This window comes from Oryzias latipes, chromosome 10 (genome assembly GCF_002234675.1).
Source record: "Oryzias latipes chromosome 10, ASM223467v1".
NCBI lineage: Eukaryota > Metazoa > Chordata > Actinopteri > Beloniformes > Adrianichthyidae > Oryzias > Oryzias latipes.
In genome coordinates this window covers 10529270-10546726 of record NC_019868.2, presented here as the reverse complement: position 1 = coordinate 10546726, position 17457 = coordinate 10529270, and the positions used below count along the sequence as shown (strand labels likewise).

Sequence of the window (17457 nt, the reverse complement as noted above, 5' to 3'; positions counted from 1 at the left end):
CCAGTGTTTGACAGTGGAGCTGCCATCAGTGTGTGAATGTGTGCGTGTGAATGGAATGGTTACTGTAAAGCTTTTTGGGCTTTCCGAGTAGGTAGGAAAGTGCTATATAGGTATACAGCATTTCCCATTTGTTGTAATCTGCTAATGGTTGCATCATGGGTATTCTGACATTGAATCTTACTCTGAATGTGATCACACAGGTTAAAGAAGAGATCTTCAACATTTTAAAGCTTCAGAGATTCAGAATCCTTCTCTATGTTTTACTTTATAAAGAGAATCTTTGTATTAGAATTATTACAACTCAGATGAAAGGATGCTCTAGGCTCCTCCGGTTCTTTCTAACTCAATCCAGATACCCCATTAAAAAACAAGCAGGCAGAATAAAGATGCTTTAATCAAGAGCACAAGCTTTAGTTCATTTAATGTTGCACGCAAATGAACAGGTGAGAGCATATTTACACATATGTAAACAGTACCTGTAACAAATAAGAGTGTTCAGACACACACACGTGTATTTACAGCCACGTCTATGCCTGCAGGCTTTAGAACACACATCTTCACATGAAGGGGAGCTTGGAGAGTATAAAGATAGAGGAGGAGGACCGCAGGCCTCTTTGGTCAGCAAACACCAAGACGAAGTTCAGCTTTTGCAGGGTTTACCTTACTCTGTGTGTCATTTAGACACTTCTCTCAGGACCTGTTTTACCATCTTAGCGTTCAAACGGTGACAAGTTGCAAACAATACAAAGCACTTAACAGGATGAAAGGATTTTTTTTTAACACACATCAATTTTTCAAGAACCTGCAAGAGCGCACGGTACAAAACATAAATGTTTGGAAATACAGAGAACCAAAAATGAGTGCAAATTATAATTTATAGTAACTCTTTAAAAAATAGGCTGCAGAACTGAGGACAATCATGAATAATGTGGAAACAAAAATAAAAGGAAAGATTCCTGCACAGCAGAAGATAACTATGAAAAGAAAAGCCATATCTACAGGCCTGCTCTTCCTTCCACAAACAACTATTACCATTTTCTTTTTTAATCAAGCCCGATCTAGAATATTTTTCCGGTCCTCACTTTTTTGTTTTGGGCTGAAAAAAGTCTTAAAGAAAACAACAACCCTGTTGTGCTCAGCTACACACTTAAAGTTTCCTGGCCTGCACCCAAACAACAGAGTGGCCATGGAGACGTCCTATCAACGCTTCCTGTTGAACACGCTTCGTCAGCGGCAGCTGAACTCAGCGGCCAAAACAGCTCACGAAAGCTTTAACACAAACAAACCTTTTCAACAACTCTTTTGGTAGAGCCTCATCTTTCAAGCCCCAGTTACCCATCATACCTTGCTCTGTATGGCACAGTCAAAAAAAATAAAAAAAATAAATAACAAATCCAGCATGACATGTAAGAGAATTGTTCTCAGAAAGGCAGCCTGCCACGGAGCCTGTTCAAATATCTGCTCATATCATCTAAATGATCTCCTTTTGGAAAGGCTGGAGCTGCAGCTCATGAATGAAATATTTTAACGCACATAAAAGATCTGCCTGCTACCCATTTTTTTCTGAAAGACTAAATGTTAAAGTTACATTTATAAGCATAATATCTCATAAATATACTTCTCTACTTCCCAGATGGACCTATTCATATTCTTGTCTGGGGTTTTAGACGACTGTTTACAAATTTTAAAGATTAATCATACCATGTAATTAGGCAAATAGTCCAAAAAAGAGCTAGAACTCATAAATAATAAAAATAATAACTTGACAAACGTTTTCTTAACAGGTACAAAACTCTTTAGAAGATCATATGAAAATAAATCACTTTTGTTCTTCCTAAGTACCTATAATCAGGTCTATTTGTTTCAAACCCAGCTAACTACTGGTGTTTCTTCAAAGTTCATGAGAAAATATGGCAAAAAGTGTTAAAGCACAGACGATGTCAAACATGCTGATCCAGCCAAAAACAGATTCAAACTGGGATTTATGAAGATTTCAAAACTGTGAGGTCAAGAGGGTTTGGTTTTTATAAAACAGTGGAGGGAAATGGCACCAGGTTTTCTCAAATCAGCTCATCTGGATCTGGTTTTCACAGCGGGGGCTCCAACATCTGCTGTGAGCGCCTCTGCCTGCATCTAAAAAGGAGGTGGGAATTCTTTCTCTGTTACAGTCTGAGGTCACAGATCCGCAGCTCACCGCCAGTAAACGGCACGATCAGGGCCATCGCATCGTTAGACACTGTTCACGAGTGAATAACAACAACCGAAAACACCCAACCGGTATTTTGTCACCTAGTACACAGTGATTTATCTTTTTGCTTTTTTCTACAAAGGGAGACCAAACGACGGCCCCATCCTGAAGTGGCTCTGCCTCCCAAATCCAGTCGTAGGGTCACCATGCTAAAAACTACAGTTCCCAGGCACTTGTTTGTAATCAAATGTACAGAAAGGTTGATCACAGGGCCAGCTTGCCTCTGACGCACAGAGAAAAAGCAGCAACATTCAAGATCAGACAGAAAAAAAAAATCATAAATCTCAAGTTAAAAAAAACGACGACAAGCATCGGCTGCATGCATACAATATAATTCTCTTGGGATATTCTATACACCAACTGATCTAGTGAACCATACTTGCTTTTACACACAACGTGCTGAGATGTGTAAAACTGTCAAATAAATGTTGCTGCAATCCAGCAATGGCAGGAACTAAAGAGGAGTGGAAATGAGCAGACGGAGATGAGGTAGAGAGAATGATTTGGCCAAAAAAAAGAGGGAAAATGCATTGGATCAAAGCAAAGAAGGAGCGAGGCAAAGTGATCCGAAACAGATGAGGGAAAGTTGGAAAGTGGGTTCTGATCGTTCCTTCCAGAGGCTCGGGTCAGTTGCAGTTGGGGGAACGTTTGGGTCTGTGCTGTTACATCCGTAAATTGTGGTAGGAGTCTGTAAATGGCGGTTCGGAGTCGTCCATAGGCAGCACCAGACGAGTGCCCCTCATCACCAGCTCGTGATCGCTGTACGCCAACTCTCTGTCCAAGTCATCGGAGGTGGCAGCGCCGGTGTAGCCTAGGCCGCTGCTGGTGTGGGAACCTGAGGCGTCGGTACTGACCGTTATGTCACCGTAGGTCAAGTTGATGTCACCATCCGTCAGGATGAGGTCAGAGTCGTCATCCTTCAGCTGGCCCTCATTCTGGGGGAAAGATAACCGGGATGTGATTTGTGAGTCCAACAACAACTGTTAAGAAGGAAATACAAACCAGAGGAGATTAAAACTGAGCACATGTGCATTCTAAATAACCAGAATGATGTTTCCCATCCTCTGATATCAATCCTTAAACAGCACAGCTCAGACTAAAACAGCTGACCTCATAGGCTTGTGGGCTGGTGAGGAAGCGGGCGAGGGGGCCACAGCAGGGAGGCAGGGTCGCTGTGAGGGGTGGGCCGCTGTGAGTCAGGATGGGCTTCAGGTAACTGGAGAAGGGATCAGTTAAAGTAGACACTGCACAGAAAAAGAGGCTCTAAAAATATTAGAAACAGCTGAAAAAGTGATGAAAGTTGGACAAAAAATGGGGCTCCCCCTACTGTCACATAATGGGAACTGCAATACTCTAAATCCCACAATTGCTTAAGTGTCAAGAAGGCCGTTTTACACTAAAATCCTTGTTTGATAATAATTAATCAACAAAAATAATAGTAAAATGGTAAGTCTTTGTGTTTAAAGGATACTTGTGGTCAAAGTTGTACCAAATTCTGAAGAGCCAGGCACTTTCTTGTTTGGTGCTTCTCCTCTCTGATCCATCAGTGAAACTCATCTGAATCCAGAAAATTATGTGAAGTATTTATCTTTTTAACAGTGCTGCACTGTATGTTTGAATACTCACAGAGTTATCCTGATCAGAGTCAACCCCAACTCTGTCAAAAAAAAAGACAACATAAAAAGAATAAAATCAGGTATTTTTGTAAAGGGCAGATTGTCATTTTGAAGACTTATTTTATAAAATCACAGCAAGGACACATTATTGCTTCTTAGGGACTTGAAGTTAAAATATTAGAATTGTTTCCAATCCTTACTGAAAAATGTATTGTTTTAAAACTGAAATAAACATTCATATTTGAGATAAAACCTGCTAAATATTTTACAGTTTATTAAAAACTCTTAATGGAGGATGCATTCATTCAAAAACTCTTCCTGACATCAAAACTGTGGAAGCCCAAAATTTACTGACTAATTTTTTTAAACTTTTTTTTCTATTTCACAGTTTTGTTTTGCAACTTACTAGCCTTCTATCCTAACACTTCCTTTGAAAAACTGAGAGAAAAGTTAAAAACAAATAACAGAAAAATGATTTGTCCTCAACATAGGTGGCAGACAAATTCAAATGCATCCCCCAAACATCCCCCAGAAGAGAGCTTGATGCAGTTCAGTGATGTTCCACACCGTATACGCTGGCAGGACAGCATCTGCATGGTACCACCGCCACAAATCCAAACAGTGAAGAAGACAACGAGAAGAGTTGTGGAAAACATCATCCGACGGGCGTATGTGGCCGTGTCCCTGATGGACAAGGCGAACGTCATGGCGCCTCTCAGACCTACGAAAGCACAGAGGAAGAGTCACATAGACACAAGATCCACAAGTGTGATGAAGATGCCCATCCGACCGTCACTCACCTGCAAACATCATCATGTGCTGGAAGTTCGATCTAATCTTGTAGCGTCGTCCCAGATTGAGAAGCAGTGAGAGGGGATATATGTTAGCAGCTCTTCCCAGGAACACCGCCAGCTGTGTGGCAGTGGGGTTAAGGAAACACAAGAACGCCATGCAGAACCTTCGGAACTCCACGATGCTCATGTACCGCCCTGCTAGACTAAATGCTAGCAGGTGGCCATGGATATTTATGTATTTTAATGACAATGTAATAGAAATCAGAAAGAAAAAAAGATACAAAGGCTCCAACAATGAACATCGGATTAAAAACGTGGTTCTGGAAGGTGAACAAGGTCAGACCCATGTAGGAGAAAATGAAGTTCTCTGCCAGGAAATTCAACAGTTCAAAGAGCTAAATAGAAGAGAGAGAGAGAGAGAGAGAGAGAGAGAGAGAGAGAGAGAGAGAGAGAGAGAGAGAGAGCAGCTTTCAGTGCAAATATGAGAAAACAGATTACTGGGAAAAAAAAGAGAAACAGAGGGGGGAACAAAGCATTTTAGTAAACAGTAAGACATTTAGAAACAGTTGAATGTTTCCGCGTTACAGGAAAAGATTAGCTCTAGTTCCTGTTTACTGAAAAGGAGGTGAAAGCTCCTATTGTTTATTTCTTGATCATAATCATAGCAAATGATTTTCTACAGAATAACCTGAAACTTCAAGTATCAGTCATGTGACAGTTTATTTTATATTTTCATTTACCCCCAACAGTGTAAATGAAAAAATAATCTATTCAAATAATCTTACTAAATGTCTCCATTTAAATGTTTTCATAACCTAAATATTCCCAGGTACTACAGAAATTATACTTACTTTTCTCCCAGGCTAAGATTAGATTATCTAGCCCAGTTTCCAAACCTTTGACTTTGAACTTGTGTGTGTGTGGTCCCTTTATTCTTTACTAAAAATATTAGATTTTGTCTCTTTTCTTTCCTCTTTCTTCTTGACATAAACAGGGCAAAATTGTTTGCAGCCTGATCCTGGATTCTTTGTTTTTCCACCACTTATGCTGCAGTGATCTTTATTTCTTCACAGTGGTTTGTTTTCCTGCTCTGGCCGGTTTCTACTCATTAAGTTATCCAAAAATTCCACAGACCAGCTTGAAGCAACATTTCGATGTTCTTTGTTCTGGATGTCTACACTGATGTTTCCTTCGGGGCAGTCAACGCCTCGTATTCGCTGTGTAGTTAACGCTCAGCTTAACATGCACTCTCTCAGGGCTCTGTATTACTACAGTGGCTCTCTGACACCTGTCTAACCTCTTTTTGTGTTTTCTATATCTTAAAGGGGACTGCAAAGTGGTGTAGTGGTTAACACCCTTGGCTCACAACAAGAAGGCTCTGGCTTGAATCCTGGCTGGGTTCCTTCTTGAGTGGAGTTTGCATGTTCTTCCAATGTAAGCATAGGTTTTTCCGGGCACTCTGTCTTCCTCCCACAGTCCAAAAACATCCTTCATAGGTTAATTGGTTGAATGCTGTAAAGCGGTAAAGCATTCAACCCTTCGTTTTCCTGTTTCTCTTTATTTCTTTCTTTATTATAGTATCTCCCGCTGTTTTTTGCCGTTTAACTCCTTCTACAATTTTTCACCTATTTTAACCATTGAACTATTAAAATGCTCAGCTCTTTCAGCTTATTCCAGCTATGAATTTTGTTTTTTCAAATCCTTGAACTTTTAATAATATTCCAGGATTTTTGCTCCATTGGGCACACCTTGAAAACCTTTGCTTCTTTCAACCATTATAACTTCAACATACTTTTAGCTGAAGACACCGTTCAAACATTGAAATGATCACAAGGCTTTGTACTTCAACATAAGTTATGAAATCATTATGGGATGGCGACACTACCTACAGTTTGGCGGCTTTTTGTGCCAAAATGTAGGACGATTTAAAACTCCTTCAATTTTCACCAATTTGAACCTTTCAACTATTACAATGTTCAGCTCTTTCAGCTTATTCCTGCCATGATTTTTGGTCCTTGAACTTTTCAAAATATTTCAGGTTTTCCAAGATTTTTTGCTCCATTAAAATACATGGGGAATCCTTGAAAACCTTTGCTTCTTTCAACCATAATAACTTCAACATACTTTTAGCTAGAGACACCATTCAAACGTTAAAATGCTCACAAAGCTTTGGACTACAAAATACGTTTTTAAATTATTATGGGATGGTGACGGTTTGGCAGCCATTTTGTGTTCTTAAAATTTTCAACAGTTCAGCCATTTCTTCAGCAAATTCAGCTTTCATTCAGCAGTACAGCATTCAACCCTGCATTTCTTCTGGAAATGCAGCTCCTTCTAGTTGGTCTTTAAATGGCCCTGCAACAGACTAGCAACCTGGTCAGGGTGTATGCCGCCTTCACTTAACAGTGGCTGGAATAGGCAACAGCAACCCCGCGACCTCAAAAGGGATTTAGCAGGTTCTGAAGTCGGATGAAATGTAACTTAAAGGACTATGGAATCTAAAAGTGAAAAGAGGAAGCATGGCGGCTGCAGTCGCACCTGCTTGGTCCTGTCCTGAGACTCTGCAGACAGGTTGTTGTAGGTGTAGTGGGCCTGAGTGATTCCACAGAACAGCACTGACACCACACCTGCGGAAAGAACACAGCAGACACACACAAAATCAAGCACTGCTGTTTATCTTGATTTATGACAAAGACAAATTCGTTTTACTTGACTAACGCTTGCAGAAACATTCTTCCTGTTTTCAGGGAAAGACTTGATGACGTCTCCAGCTTTGTTTGAGGTTTTTTCTGATAAGACCGTGTACAACAGCGCACTTCAGCCATCTTGAACCTGTGGAAGTGTGCGAGTGTTACCTGTGAAGCCACAAGCCTCAGCCAACAGGAAGGTGCTCCACGACATAAGGAAGAAGAGCGCCGTCTCCAGCAGCTGGAAATCCCTCAGCTTGGTGAATTTAGTTACGTACAGCCAACAGTTAAGGCTCAGTTGGTTTCTTTTTCAAACCTTAGCTGCTTCACTGAAAACTGTTTCAATATTTTACATTATTATCTGTCTATATTTTCTTTTTATCTCAATTTATGGATAATTTTCCTCAATAATTCTCTCAAGTGAAGTAAAACTAGAAGCAGTGCACAGTTAGATCAAACTGAAAAACATCCAATATTTAAATACAAGATAAAAGTGAAAAGATATGAGGGCTGTGAAGACTCCGGTGGCCACGCCGAGTGCGAAGGAGCCGCTAAAAACTCCCAGGAACATTCCGAAAGACTTCAGCAGGGCCGTGGCCTCAAAGGTGTGGCTGTTGTCTCCTTGTGGCTGGTATGCTACAATAGACCTGATGTAACAAAGTGCAAACATTAAATACTCATGGAATATGCAAAAATGATCCTTGCAAACAGGAAATCCCTCCTTAATTAGACATTACCCGTGACAGATGATCCCTCGGTGTTGGTTAGCATTAAGCGTAAGCTTTGGTTGCTATAGATATGTATTGCAGCAAAGGCTTCATCAAAATAGCAACCAACACAGTCCTAGACTTTACTGAAATGGTTGACATTTTGGTGTGTTTAAGATGTGCTGTGCAAATCCTGTTGAATAAATAACTGCAGTTCAAAGTTCTTGAATGAAATTAGAAAAACGTCCTCTCTGTGACTGAGTCCCAGACCTCCGTCTAACCTCTAGCTCTTTAGAGAAATCCACGTTTCTTTTATTTGCTCCCGGTGGGATATTTCCTAAACCTTCTTACTGAGGGGCATCCAAAGGGCACACTGACCACACGCCCCCACCCCATAAGGATCATTGTGATCAGGTTTGACTTTCCTCTTCCAAATATCTAAAGTCTTCCCCACATTCATGAGGATATTTCTACAGCTACTTACAGTCATGACTAAGAGCTGGTGGTGTGGACTGACAGGTGTAACAATGCGTCTGCCTTTCAGTTCAGATCTTGGTTTATCAGACAAACTGAGACTTTGTCCGTTTCAGGCCACATCCCAATTATCTGTTTAGTTTGATCTCCAAATGTTTTAACTTGTCCTTTTAAGGCAGTGTTCTGCAACCCTGGTCCTCAGTGGCGCACTGTGTTCTATGCTGCTCCGCTCAAACATGCGTGATTTAGCGCATCATCAACCTTTGGAGGGACTTCCCAATGACAGTCATTAAAGCCAGCTGTGTTAAAGCTGAGTAGAATGGAAAGCATGCAGGTCACTGAGTCCTGAGGACCAGAATACCGGGAGCTTTAAAGTTTGAAGAAGGAGGTCAGATTTATCTCATCTTCAGATCTGCTGTATGTGAACTCAAATATAGATCATGTGCAAAAAGGCAAAGATGCATGAAAACACTGCTGACGGAGTGGCAACACCTCATTCCGTGCCTGAATCTACCAGGGAATATCATGCTGTGTCTAATTCAACATTCACCTTCCCCTTCAGCTCTGAACCCACAAGTCGTCCTTTAACCATGTTTTTACATTTTCTAAAAACAATGACACTATGACTATGAATAAAACAAAATGGTTCAACTCTATATGTCTTCGTGGTAAATAATATCTTTTATTGTGGGAGCAGGCGTCGGTTTTCCTGAGGAAGCTGGTTGATATCAGAGGAAGTGAACAGCCTGTTGCAGCTCCTGCAAGGAGCAACTGGAATGGAAAGTAGGAAATAAAAAAGCTCTGGATGAGTCAGATCAACAACAACAAAAGATGTATGGAGCTTAATAGCAAACTTAAAAATGTTATATAGCATTCACGTGAAATGCGCTGAGAGGTCGACACCTGCATACTTCCTAAAAACTTGTATATTTCTGAAATAGAAGAGAGTATTTTTGTTAAAGCGATTTGCGGTAATTTGTGATAAAAGAAAAATAGCTAACATCTGTGTTTATGCAGGGGATTCTGATGCCACCTGAACCAAGTGTGTCTGAAATCGGGTTTCTTCTCATTCGGCATTCAATCCTCGTCCGCCTCCACCTCCCCCACACAAACACCGGCTGAACAAATCAGCAGGCATTTAGTGGTTGAGGAGCCCAGGCTTTGTGCCGCCTCCTCGGCCTTCTAGTCTTCAGCCAGAAGAGAAATGTGTTGATGTGATCCCTAACTGGCTTCCCTTCATCAAAGGCACTTCCAAGGGAGCAGAAAAAAAAACACCAATCGATAAATGATGCAATGATTCGCATCCCTAGACGGAGTCAAAAGACCAATAGTCTGTGATTTGTCATGTTTTTCCCAGGGCACAGCAACAGCAAGCACTCAGCAGGCTGCTTAACGCCACTATGCAAGACCCGAATCCCCTTTACATGTTTGGCAACTTATTTTACAATGATGTAGACTTTGCAGAGGTCCCATGCAAAAAAAACAAAAAACCATAGAAAACATTTTAAAGTAAAATTAATATAAGCTCAGCTAACAATCAAATAAAAGAAGAAAAAAAAAAAGCTTCACCTGCCTTTTTTAGTATTCTTCACTCAGAAAAAAACTTCACAGCTCATAATATTTCTGTACAGCTCCATATGAAACAGAAAATGACTTACGAAGACAGAACGACAGCTACAGCGTCGTTGAGCACGCTCTCTCCAAACAGTAACGCGTACAGGTCTGCATCCACGTGCAGCTCATTGAAGATAGCCAGGACTGTCACTAGAAAACACACAAGCTTCCATTACTACAAAGCTGTCAAAATCATCAACATGACTTGACAAAAACGGGACTATTTTGGTAAATATTAGAAAGTTAAATGTTAGAATGAAAGGAAGTAGAAGCATTTAATACATGTTGTATTAATGCATGTTTGAAGGATGCCTTAAGGCTCACAGATTTTATCTCTGCTAATTCCTTTTTGTAACATTGATGGCTGTCCGTTGGCATGGAGCAACCCCGCCCCCCTTCCCGTTGAGGAGTGGAGCGAAGCAGAGAGTTTGTGGTTCTCCCAGGGTATTTTCTACATCACAGATAAGCTCTTATTCAAATGGCACTTTTTTATCTGCTCCTGATTTACAATGATTTGAATGAATGAATATCTGATTTTCTTTATCTAAGTCTTCAATCATCAGAAAAATGCAATAAGAACATGCAAAAAAAGACCAAAAACACAATTTTATGTTGTTGTCATCGGCCTCCAAGAGCTGGATCCACTGGTTCCTAAATCACTATCACCGAAGTGTGTGCCCCTGCATGGAGAAATGGCATCAGCTGACTCAGAAACAGCCGGAAAATATCCTGATACGCTGAGGAAGATCATCGCGGAGAACAGGCGTAATTATCAAAAAACTTTTATGTTGAGAAATATTCCAATGTTCTTTAATAAATGTTTCACAAAGCATCGGAAATGTTCAGGAGTGGTAGTGGGGAGGTGGGGGGTGGTTCTCCGAATTCACAGATTCTGTCTCCGGTCCCTAACCCCCATGAATATGGGGGGAATACTGTATTTATCATCCACGTTTAAAGGGAAAATGTGGAAAGACTAGAAAATCCCATTATGTGCAACACCTGTTAACTAGTAAGAGATTTTGTTCACACTGGGTAATTGGTAAGCTCTTTTGAAAAGGCGTTACTTCAGCGAGGAAGCCCAAACGATGGAAACTAGTTTATAAGTGCACATTTTTGAATTGTAAAAAAGTTACACTTCCTCTTTTGCCAGCGAGGCTAAAAACAGTCCGATCTGGATTTGAAGCTCAGAAGGCCTGCCACAGACTAAACACATTAGCAAGCTGGTGATACTTGATGTAGGATCAGAGTGTGGCCTTAATATGTCTTACAATCTTTTCATGATTTTGGTGTCATTAAGAGAATATTAAAAATAGATTTAAAAAAATAATGACCTGCTTGTTCCGAATTTAGGACGATTTAATGCTTTTCAAGGCCCTTATTTTAGGTAAATGATATTTAGTTTATCTGTAAGCTTTTGAAAGGATCTGCAGAGACTATGTGCAGGAGAAAGAGACCTTGCTGGTCGACCTAGAGGGAACTGTCACTCAACAATGATACCAAACATCTAACTTAACTTCCTCCTCATTTTGCAAAAAAGCACTTCAGCCCTAAAAACACTGAGGTGAGAAAGTCTTTTTTCAATTATCATCGGTCTGATGAATGATCTATACTTAGTGTTGCTTTTCCATCAAAGGTCTGCAGGTTCTTTGTTTTCTAAATCAAACATTTATGAGAAAGGTTCAGGATCAAGAATCTTGCCAGATTCCTTAGCTGATCTTGTTAAAGCTGGAGTGCATATGTTTGTGGTTTCAAATTAAATAGCATTTCTGCAGAATGTTCTGAAAGGCCGTTTTTTCATTTGTAATAAATTCAGACACCTTTGAGATCATTTTGACCGCATTTTTTCTTCATGTCAGTTCAGACAGTTTAATAAGACGCAGGGAACGCTGTACCGTCATTTTGAAAGTTTAGTAGTAGAGTGAGGTTTCTCTGATAAAATGTACATTTGAAAGATCTATTAAAGATGAAATCTAGAAGTAGTTATAGCATGAGGACGTTCACAATTACCTGGGTCGGTGGCAGAGACAATAGCTCCAAAGAATAAGCAATCGGTGAAGAAGAAGTCTCCGTGAAGCTGTCCCACCTGCTTCATCAGCGTGACACATCCGTACATCAGCAACCTGTCAGAGGATAAAACAACCTCTCTGAACATTCATAAACAGAAAAAATGTGAGGTTCATGTGGGCAGAACTAGAATAAAAAGACAGCAAAAAGACAGCCATTTTAACAATAATCTTACCCGATAAAGAAACAGGAAATAACCGTCCCCAGAAATGCAAAAGCTAAGATGGACCCCATGTTCCGGAAAAAATGTCTCTGAAAGGCAAAACCGAAAGATTCTCAGATCAACGGTCTACACAGAAGTGTCGTATAAAAATGATTTCACTTTAGCTGCAAACACGACTCGTTTTGTTGTGTACCCTCTTTAAGCTGTATCCAGCATGAAAGATGATGGGGGGCAGCAGAATGTTGAAGAACACTTCAGGGTCAAAGGTGACCTGTGAGAACGAAAAAAACAAAACTATTATTATTATTGTTTTTTTTTTAACTTGTCCTTTCCAACAGCGGAGCAAACAGATGAGAGCCGAAGGTCTCTAGTGTTGGATATATTTCACTTTTACGATTTACTTTTACAAAAAAAGAAATCATTATGTAAACTAGCCGGAGAGTGTAGCAGATGGGAAGTTGGGGCGGCGTTGCTCTGAGCCAACAGTCCCGCCCCCAAATTAGTTAGTTGACTTTCTAATGAACTACTGCTGCTCTGCAGAAACCGTGTCCTAGAAAACAACAAAGGTTTGATGACTTTGGCTATAACAGGCATAATCATAAAAGGCCACTGGGAACGCTTTTGAAATAGATCAAAACACGAATGGAGTGGGAATAATTCCTCTAACTTGTCTGAAAATGTCTCTGTTTCCATAAAGGACTGAAGTCGGATCAGAAAGATGCCATCTGCAGCATTCTGAAGGACATAAACCTGCAGGTGTCAAACAGTTCTGCCCGGTTGGGTGCAGACTTCTAACCTGGTGCTAACAGAGTTACCAGAGCATCTAAGAAGACAGAAGGCCAATAAAAGAAAAAGAGAAAGACCGCTTTAGCTGCATTCCAAGAAAATCTGAACACGTGAAGCGCTGCTACTGTTTCCGTTGGCTTGTTTGTGTCGTACTGATCGATCAGATTTGTTGGATTTGAGGCTGTAACTCATCGTTCATTTCAGCCACCAGGGATGGACATATTTAGTTGTGGGACAGAGTTCTAGAGTCTGGAGACAGTTTGTGTTCAGCTGTTGATTGATTGATTGATTTCAAGAATTGTAGTCAAAGCAATAAAGAATTTAAACAGATTTATCGAACTCATTACTGAAATGATGAAATGCATACATTAAAAAAACTGAAAATAAAACTAACAAAAAAGACACTTAAGTCACATTTGCTTAAAGTGATCATTAACTAAGTCAAGTAGACCTTCATTTATTGTTTCAAAGGAGTGGGACAAGTGAGCTTTTATAATCCCACCCCTATTGTGTTAATTCATTTTATAGTTTTACATAGTTTCTGTAATCCGGTTCTGATCCGATAGATTCTTTTCAAGTTACAAAATGAAAATGAAGATGAAAGTAAAGTGACACTAGATCCTGATACTTTTTGGTCCCAGTCGGTCCAAAAATGGAGAAGTTTGAGCGGCGTCAGAGTACCTTGCGCAGCATCTCATTGTCCTGAACGTCTTTCACCTCGTTGGCACTGATCTCTCCCTTCAAAGTGTACTCATAGAATTTGCCGCTGACGTTGATCAGCAGAGTCGGGGGGCTGGCGTTGACGTAGCAACTCTTGGAGACGTTGCTGACATCCCGGGGAAGATGGATGGCGTAGCGCAAGATTACGCCAACGATTAAACCTGAGGAAAGGAAAGTCAACAAACAGCGAAGAGAAGGAAATGAAAGAGAAAATCAACACTGCAGCTCTTTAAATGATGAGGTTTTGGTGGCAAACTGATTTTTTTTGGTGAGCTAATGCAGTCCAGGCTTTTCTCCTATTACTCACTGACCTAAAACAAACATGTCAGACACATATTAGAAAAACAACCCTAAAGCCAAATGACAAGATGTTACGGAAACAGAGGGGTACCACTTTAACGTATTCTGACAAAACTAGGTCCATATTCTAAGAAGAAATGAAAATAAAAAGACAAAAGAAAACCAGGATACCGTCACACGTATATGAATATATAAATACACATACCAAAATAAATAGAGCACCAGAATCCAAAAACCCTCTGAATTTTATATATACCAAAGACAAATAAAGAGGAAAAAGCTTTCAGTGAGTATAAACTAAATTACAAGCTCCCAGAGTTTGAATTATTATTATTTTAAAATCAAACGAATAAAGCTATTTTTATGCTTTCCTAAGGCAACATCCCCAAAAATCCAACAGGCTCTGCAGCAGCAACAAAACCAGCATAATTTGAGGTGGAATTGTAATCAGCTGAATGGAACTTTGCCCCTTAACATAATAAACAGGCTTCAAACTTTCACATTTATGGAAACTGCATAAACCAAAGTATATCATAGATTCTGACAACAAACACAAAGGTAGGAAATTCTAATTCTTTATGGAAAAAACAGAGTTAAGGATCTGGACACTGATGGACACATTTGTGTACATTTCTTTACAAAAAACTATACAGGAGAGCATGGCAGTACAGCCAGGTTGCCAAGATAGAACAACAGACTAGCTTAGACGTTTTAGAATGAAGTGCCTCATTAGACAGAAGTGAAAACATGTCAGCACAGACATGCAGTACAAGCTGCCATGCACGGTGGGGGAGGGATCATAATTTGGGCTTGATTTTTTTTTTTTTTTGGTCCTCTAGAGTTAGATTTCCTCTACTTTGTTTAACCTCCATGAATAATAATTTTTGGACCTCAAGTCTATGAATTTAATCAGAGACTGAATCTAATTACAGAAAGTGAAAATGTTGAAGTTTGGTACTGTAAAGTTGGTAGCATTTAAAGTAGGTTATAGGGTAGATTAACTGTTTTTAATTATTTTTTATTCTTTTAACATATGTATTTACACCTTATTGTACAAAAAGTGCATGACTTATAAAATTGAAACTGAAAGATTGCTAAAGCTTTAGTATTACAAGCTGAAACAAGAAGAAACAACAGATTTTGGATAATGTTTCAACTCTTCAAGATGCGACATTAGAATGGTCTAGAACTCAGCCAGGCCAGAATGCTGCTTGCTGGAACATTTTACTGATCAAAACAATAATATGTGAATAGATGGTTTTTCGTTTTTATTTTTTTAAGTGTTAGAGGTAGAATGATGCTGAGTCTACAGCTGACAGACAAGGATGCAGCAGACAAGGTTAGATGGAGGAAGCGACCCCTGAAGGAAAAAGCTGACAGGAAAAGAACATTTAGCTGGGTTTTTTTATCCAGAGCTGCTAACAGGTCTTTTTTCTATTAGTAGTTAGGTACAACAAACTAATGTTGGATACAATGCTAGACCCACCTCTAAACCTGTTTAACCCTTTTTGGGGTGGTGGGGTTGCTGGAGCCTATCCTAGCTTCTTTTGTGTGAACGTGGGGACAGCATGTCAGTCCACAGCTGGGCCACAAAGACACACATTCACATGAAGGGGCAATTTAGAGGCATTAACTTATAAAGCATGTTATGAAGCCAAGCATGCACAAGGAGAGCATGAAACTACTCAGAAAGGACCCAGCTGGGATTTGAGCCAGGCTTCAACACACAAACCTAGGGCATCTGTCAAACAAAATCTGATTTGAATTATTTTCCTCTCACTCGTTTAGGTTTGAAATATGCTTTCAATGTGTTTAACAGACTTTTCTGATGCAACCATCTGATCACAGGAATTCAGAGAAGGAAACACAAAACACAATCAACAAAAAACAAAGATGAATCTGCAACTATATTTTTTTGGCAACAGTTGCAGAGAATTGCAACAACATGTTCCCTGCTGTTTGTTTACAATGTTTTGAGTAGAGTGCAATAGTAAAAGTGTAGATGCCTCCTCCACCACCTTTAGAAGTAAAGTCAAAGGACTGCTTTCCCAATTTTTTCCTTAGCATCCCACATTTCCGTGTTTTACTCAAACTGTTTGGCGTTTGTTACAGAAGTAAAAGGACCTCTGAAGCAGGCAAACTATCATCAGTCTTCATTTCTATGCTGGATTTGGCACGAGGAGCACAGGAGGCCTTTATTTTCCTGACTGCGTGTTAAACAGCTGTGTCACAGCTCACAGTGGATGTGAAGAATGATGACGACTATGAGTCAGGGCTGATTTGATCTGACCGACGGCTCCCCGGTGCATCTCACCGTAAATCATCGCCAACCCCGTTTCGTGCAGAAATCTGAACCGCCGGTGCTTGAACAGCCAGATGGTTAGGATGGTGAGGGTGAGGAGCAGGATGAAGATCAGCAAATCCACGCTGTCCTGTCTGTGGCTCTCCTCTGCCTTTTTTTCCGTAACGATGTTCTCCATGGCACTGTCCTCTTCCTGAGGGGATGATGCTCGGCAAACAGTGATGGACACACACAGGCTGACAAGCATGACCAACCACAGCGTCCGTGTGGTCTTCCAGGACACGTGGACAGTTACTTTGAACACCATGTTGGCTTTTGGACGGTAGAAGTTGCAAAGTCGCTGAGTTTAAAAAGAATTTTGGACAAGTAAAATTCACGGGGAAGTGTGAATTGACAGCAGAACGACAGCAATTGAGAAACCGACACTGACCCGGAAGTGAAAACGGCTCAGATTGACAGTTTCAAAATCTTCCTTCAAAATAAAAGCCCCGCTAAAACGTTCTATTTTTCAGGTAATATGTTTGAGTCTTATCATTGTCAAAATTATCCACGTAATTTTTTTTTATTGTATACTTAGAAATATTTTGAAGTTATGATCTGTAGAATTGGTTTTTACGATTTTTTTACCCTGCAACAACTATTTCAAAAATCTTTACCCTAAGTAACTTTGACAAGGAGACAACAAAAAAGGCTTAAACGTTTTTTTCTGAGAAGATTCATTATTTTTAGGCATAAAAACAGCATATAAAAAGTGTTACTCAAGTTACAATTGATTAAAAACAATCATTTATAGATACAGTGCTACTTGAAAATAAAGCTGTGTCTCTGTTTATTCAAAACATTAGCTAGTTCACAAATACATTTACTTATAATGTTTTTTTTTAACTAGTGTGAAATATTTCTTTAAGATATTTCATTTATTTGTCTAAATTGTTTTACGTTTTGTTTTAAAATGGGCACCATAAAGTCCGAGATGTACCTG

At 39.9% G+C, this 17457-nt stretch overlaps 1 protein-coding gene across 2 annotated transcripts; it reads right to left on the bottom strand.

The window, feature by feature from the left end:
• Window positions 1–376: 376 nt before the first annotated feature.
• Window positions 377–17352, bottom strand: slc9a6 (solute carrier family 9 member A6). Of its 2 annotated transcripts, none has more exons than XM_011479944.3 (16): window positions 16488–17352; window positions 13835–14034; window positions 12561–12638; window positions 12380–12456; window positions 12148–12260; window positions 10185–10290; window positions 7851–7992; window positions 7514–7619; window positions 7197–7285; window positions 4940–5053; window positions 4665–4776; window positions 4432–4585; window positions 3875–3905; window positions 3720–3805; window positions 3359–3464; window positions 377–3228 (listed from the first exon to the last, which is right to left on the bottom strand). In XM_011479944.3, the coding sequence occupies exons 1-16, from the start codon at window positions 16780–16782 to the stop codon at window positions 2911–2913; spliced, it is 2127 nt and encodes a 708-aa protein (XP_011478246.1). In that variant the 5' UTR covers window positions 16783–17352; the 3' UTR covers window positions 377–2910. The 2 variants fall into 2 exon arrangements, with proteins under 2 accessions (XP_011478246.1, XP_004073236.1); XM_004073188.4 differs by having other exon boundaries at window positions 377–3183.
• Window positions 17353–17457: the final 105 nt, after the last annotated feature.